Source organism: Trichechus manatus, unplaced genomic scaffold, assembly GCF_000243295.1.
Source record: "Trichechus manatus latirostris isolate Lorelei unplaced genomic scaffold, TriManLat1.0 scaffold00212, whole genome shotgun sequence".
NCBI lineage: Eukaryota > Metazoa > Chordata > Mammalia > Sirenia > Trichechidae > Trichechus > Trichechus manatus.
The window spans coordinates 1239912-1245488 of record NW_004444148.1 but is presented as its reverse complement, the minus strand read 5'-3'; the positions used below and the strand labels follow the sequence as shown (position 1 = coordinate 1245488).

General features: G+C 41.1%; 1 protein-coding gene across 3 annotated transcripts in view; it reads right to left on the bottom strand.

Annotated features, from left to right (window-relative positions):
* Positions 1-5063, bottom strand: part of RIMOC1 (RAB7A interacting MON1-CCZ1 complex subunit 1) — a 31210-nt gene extending 26147 nt beyond the window's left edge. For all 3 annotated transcript variants that reach the window (XM_004388455.2, XM_023742500.1, XM_023742499.1), the window contains exons 1-2: positions 4914-5063; positions 843-949 (exon numbers count right to left, since the gene is read on the bottom strand). In XM_004388455.2, the coding sequence (XP_004388512.1) occupies positions 843-949; positions 4914-5013 (207 nt within the window). In that variant the 5' untranslated portion in view covers positions 5014-5063. The remainder of the gene's footprint in view (positions 1-842; positions 950-4913) is intronic.
* Between the last annotated feature and the right edge of the window lie 514 nt (positions 5064-5577).

Genomic DNA, 5577 nt, shown 5'->3' with positions numbered 1-5577 from the left:
AAACTTTGTTATACCAATTGACCTAGATGTCTCCTGAAAACATGGTTCCCAGACCCCCACGCCCCTGCTACTCTATCTCTCGAAAGTGTCTGGCTATATTCAGGAAACTTCTTAGCCTTACTTTAGTCCAGTTGTGCTGACTTCCCCTGTAGCGTGTGCTGTCCTTCCCTTCACCTAAGATAATTCTTGTCTAGTATCTAGTTAGTGAATACCCTTCTCCCTCCCTCCCCACCCTCATGGCCATCAAAGAATGCTTTCTTCTGCGTTTAAACCTTTTGTTGAGTTCTTATAATAGCAGTCTTATAAAATATTTGTCCTTTTGCGACTGACTAAATTCACTCAGCATGCCTCAGCAGTTTCTGAGAAAACCAAGAAAATAGGTCTTGTCCAAACAGAGGCCTGTATTTGAAAGAAAAGTAAAAGAAAAAAAAGGGTGAACAGCAAAATCTTAGGATCTTGCATGACACTAGCAGGAAGAATTATATCAACAATGCCAAGGAAAAGTGAATTTCAGGGAAAAAAAAATAGGGCTTTTATTTGAGTCTCCCACTCCTCCTGCATAACCACAATTGCACACAATAGTGTTCTGCTTAAGTGTCTGTAAAGGGAAGCCATTCTTCTATCAGTAAGATTTTTTTCCCTGATTTCTTACATCAATGTGACTTCTTTCCATGTCAACTCAAAGTTTCAAGTCTATATCCTTCATACGTACAGTTTTTTGAACAAAATTAAATATTTTAAATAGAGAATAAACTGATTCACTACAAGTAAACCTTCAAGTCAACCACCTAAATAAGCAGTCTGTCCCCCAAAAGATGCCAAGGCCATATCTGTTTCAATACCTGTGTGTAAAGTTCTAGAAGGTTTGATGGATCTGAACATTCTTTGTCTTCTCCACAAAGGAGTTTCAGTTTTTCTAGAGCAGCAGAGGCCCGAATTAAAAAATGATCTATAAGGGATAAAAACATGACAGTTATTTCAGATAGTTTTGGAGTGTCACTTAAACAAAAAAAAGTTACACATCTTTATGTTCCTGAATTCATGTAAATGTTTTACGGCCAACAGAGAAGCAACATGGTTGTAGGGATATCTTATGTAAAGCATGAAGTATATCATAATGTCTAACCCTAATAAGAATACTGAATATACCATGGACTGCCAGAAGAACAAACAAATCTGTCTTGGAACAAGTACAGCCAGAATGCTCCTTAGAAGTGAAGATGGTGAGATTTCGTCTTACGTACTTTGGACATGTTATCAGGAAAGACCAGTCCCTGGAGAAGGACATCATGCTTGGTAAAGTAGACAGTTGGCAAAAAAGAGGAAGACCCTCAATGAGATGGACTGACACAGTGGATACAACAATGGGCTCAAAGATAGCAATGAATTGGGAGGATAGCGCAGTACCTGGCAGTGTTTTGTTCTATTGTACATAGGGTCACTATGAATTGGAACCAACTCGAAGGCACCTAATGACGAAAATCCTAGTAAGTAAATTTATCATCAGTATTTTACAATGGAAAACAAAATACTGAAAACATTTGAAGTACACTTTTACCATTTCTTAAACGCATTCTGTATTTTCATAATCCTTTTACGATACTGACTCAAATTGCTTAAAATAATTTTAGAACCTGTACTAGAACAGTACAAGTAATACACAAATCTATAAAAAGAGCTTCCACTGAAAACTTATAATTTTATAAATGTAAACAATTTTCCAAAAGATGATTGATCAAATCAAATGCCTCATAATATGTCGGCCAATCTGAGACAATTAGTACTGTGACAATTGTGTTTACAGCTGTTACAATTAACCTCTGATCATTTTATTTCTTCAGAATGGAACAAATTACCTCCTTCCTTCCAAACCTGGAGGAAATGGAATTTAAAACTCCTGATATGCCCTTTAATCACAACTTACCCTCCCTCCCCCTTCACTGTCTCTGTATTTTTTCCATTTCTCTAACTTCATATTTCCTTTGCTTTACAATTTCACCTTTTCTTATGGATTTCTCCTCCCTACCCTACAAAGCAGCCACATGAAGGCACTATCCACCTTTCTACATAATCTCATGTAGTCAGATGTAGATATGCCCACACTCAGGACACCATACGTCGTGAGTATGCGCCTTTGTGCCCCCTTCTTGAAATATTAAATACCATTTCTTCCTCACCGGCCAATGGACAGAAAATGTAGCACCTGGGGCAAGCCCATCTGATCTACTCTCACAGTTGTACAGATAAATAAACTGTCTAGCGGTGGAGAAAGCACCACCAAATTAAGCTATGTCCTCTGGCAATATATGATAATCTTAAATTTCTCTAGGTAAGGCCCTACCTGTAGCTAGACCAGACTCTGATTCACCTGAATTGAAAGCTACTTCTTTAAAGGCATTATCTTCCTATCTCCCTTCGGCCTGAAGTCCCACCCATGCAACCCAGAAAAAAAGATTCTATTGTGAACTGAAATTGTATGAATATTTGAACTGTACAGAATATGAAGATACATGTGCATCTTCAGAGACTGTGTTGAGATTTTCTTAATTTGCAGAATTAAGACTGTACTGAACTCATTAAAGAACTGCTGAGGAGGTATCTCACATAAACCCAATAATATATTACTGGGGGTGCGAGGGTAGGTGGGGTGTATAGCTCACACTTTAGAAAAGCCAATTTAAAAAATGCAATGTTTTTACTACAACTATTCAGTCAAAGTAAGACTGGCAAGTCATAGACTTAGTAGTTCAGCAGAAAGTGGTTCTTATGTAATGTCTCGGGAAAAAAATCCCTCTCATGGCATACTTCTACCTAGTAACCATGTTGTGATTATACAATGAGAAATAAATTATTAAACATTGGCCAGAAATAAAAGCGAGCATTCTTGGATGGAATAATGTCCGGCTGTATCTAACGTAATTTGAAAAGACAACAAGAACTATCAATCCCAATAACCTAAAACAAATATATGGAGTCCGTGGTGCAAAGAGTTAATGCCCTCGGCTGCTAACCAAAACGTTGGCAGTTTGACACTACCCAGAGGTGCCTCAGAAGAAAGGCCTGATGATCTACTTCCAAAAAATCAGCCACTAAAAATTCTGTGGAACAGTTCTACTCTGATACACATGTGGTGGCCATGAGTCAGAATTAACTCCACCACAACTGGTTTTTGGTGAAAATATAGTTGTTATAATAAATGATAAATTTTGAGTCTATATATTATTTTTGTTGTGTGGCAAAAGAATGACAACTTCAATTCAAATACACGCAACTATTAATAAAAACTTCATAAAAAAATCTTGTTAGCAATACTTTAGTAAGTTTTAAATGATTTCAATGATGGTTAATAGCTCATAATGTTGACCACTGTCATTTTATTTTTTGTAAATTTTCAAAACTATAAAGCCTCCAAGCAAAAATATTCAGTGCATGACTCTTATTTGCAGTCCTAAACCAGACTAAAGAAATATTCCATGGGAAAATAAGAATGGCTTTTGGGTTCAGAGATAAGTGAATAAAAAATGTTTTGAGACCACTTTCGACTGGCTCAATTGGTGTCGGAGTGCGGCAGGAGGCTGAGATCATGGAACACCTACTTAGTAAGTAGCGGTTAAAGCGTTTGGCTTTTTCAGAAAAGTAGGCGGTTTGAAACCACTAGCGGCTCCGCAGGAGAAAGATGTGGCAATTGGCTTCTGCAGATTTACAGACTTCGAAACCCTATGGGGTAGGAGTCGACTGCACGAGGTGGGTTTTTTTTTTTTAGATACACTTCCAGATAATAGCTACAACTGTCCATAAACTAACTATTCATGTTAGTTACCACAAACTTACCCCAAACCAAAAAAGAATTCGGCTTCAGGGTGGAGCTGTGGGCCTTTGAAGAACTCACTCCTAAGAAAAGATAATCTGGCAAAGAACCTTCACTGAAACCAGGCCATTTCATCATAGAGCCTATATAAATAAATCCACCAACTATTCAATCGCTTGGGAGAATGTCCCACTACTATTTTCCTATGAGTCCAATGACAATGACTCAGTCCACAAGAATTTAAAAACCTACGTGTTGTAAAGATTCAAAAATAAATAATGTATGTAGAACCTGTAAGCAGCTGAAAAGTAATGAAAAGAGAAAAACCAAAACCAAACTCGTTGCCAAGGAGTTGATTCTGACTCACTGCGACCCTACAGAGTAGAACTGCCCCATAGCGTTTCCAAGGAGCCACTGGTGGATTTGAACCGCCGACCTTTTGGTTAGCAGCCGAGCCCTTAACCACAGCGCCACTAGGGCTCCAGCCAGAAGAGAACTGGACTTCAAATCAGAAGATGGAAGCAATTTTTTAAGTTCCTAATGAAACTTCAGATGTTTCTAGAACGAAGTGTTCTAATACTCATAAAGCCCTTGTGATAATTAAGAAATGATGTATGTGAAAGAATTGTCTAAATTACACAAACGTAAAACTCTTCTTTATAATACCACATAAAACGGAAAATTTAAACGCAGCAGTAAAAAGAGCAACCGTTATAACGCACCTAGCCATCTTATTGAATGCAAACCAACCATTATTAGGGCACTACCATTCAACTTTCCTGCGTACTTTTACTCAGTCTCTACCCTTTCCCAACCGCTACCGAGATAGTAAAACAGCTGTACAGATGTTTCTGAGAAGTGACCAGTTTTCAAGGCTTATGAAAACAATGCGATTTTCGACACAAACGCCTTAGCTTAACGCAAACTGAGTTCTCAGGGGTGGGCAATCTAAGGTGCAGCAGGGGTCGGATGGGAAACCCCTCCGGCAGCTCCGGCGTGGGAACCCCAAAAACCACAGGCCGCAGCCTCCAGTCCCTATGACCGCACAGCGCCGGATCTGAACCGCCCTCCGCCCCGCCAGCGTCCCTTTCCTCCGCTCCCTCACCGTCTTCGCCAGCGGCTTCGCTAAGTTGCTGTATGTGGGCCTGAGCCAAGTCCCCGAGCTCCTCCACTCGCTTTACCACAGTAGAGTTTGCGGCCGCCATGGCCAAAACAGGACAGAGCGCCCCAGCCACGTGAACACACCGGCCGGCGGTCACCTGATTCCGGGCTGCGGGCGGGGTGTGGGGGCGGGCCTTATTGGGTTGGTGGGAGGAGACGCCAAATCTAGAAAAGGGCTGGCCCAGGACCTCAAAGTTCTTTCCGGGTTAGTTCCTCCTCCCGGACTCGCCCTGCCTCCCATAATCCTGAGCAGCTAGGAGACCGCAGGGGCGGGGTATGATGTTGGGGCTCTTCCTTTCTCCGCCCCCTCCTGTAAACCAATAGGGAGCCGCCCATACTGCACGCTGATCCAATGGGAAGCCAGCTCTTTCCGTTCTTCGCTGCGAAAAGAGCGTGGCAGTGGCTGGCTGGTAGGAGGGTGACCTGGCGTGGGCGCTGTAACGTTTGTTTTCAGCGCCATAGCTGTAGTTAGGTGGTTCAGAGTGTGGACGGGAAGGTCTAGAAAGAGGATATTTGGCTTTGGCCTTGTAGTGAGGAGATTGCTTAAGATTAAAAGATTATAATCAACCGGTCAGAAAAACAGGAAACCTGACGTTCCCTTATAGCAT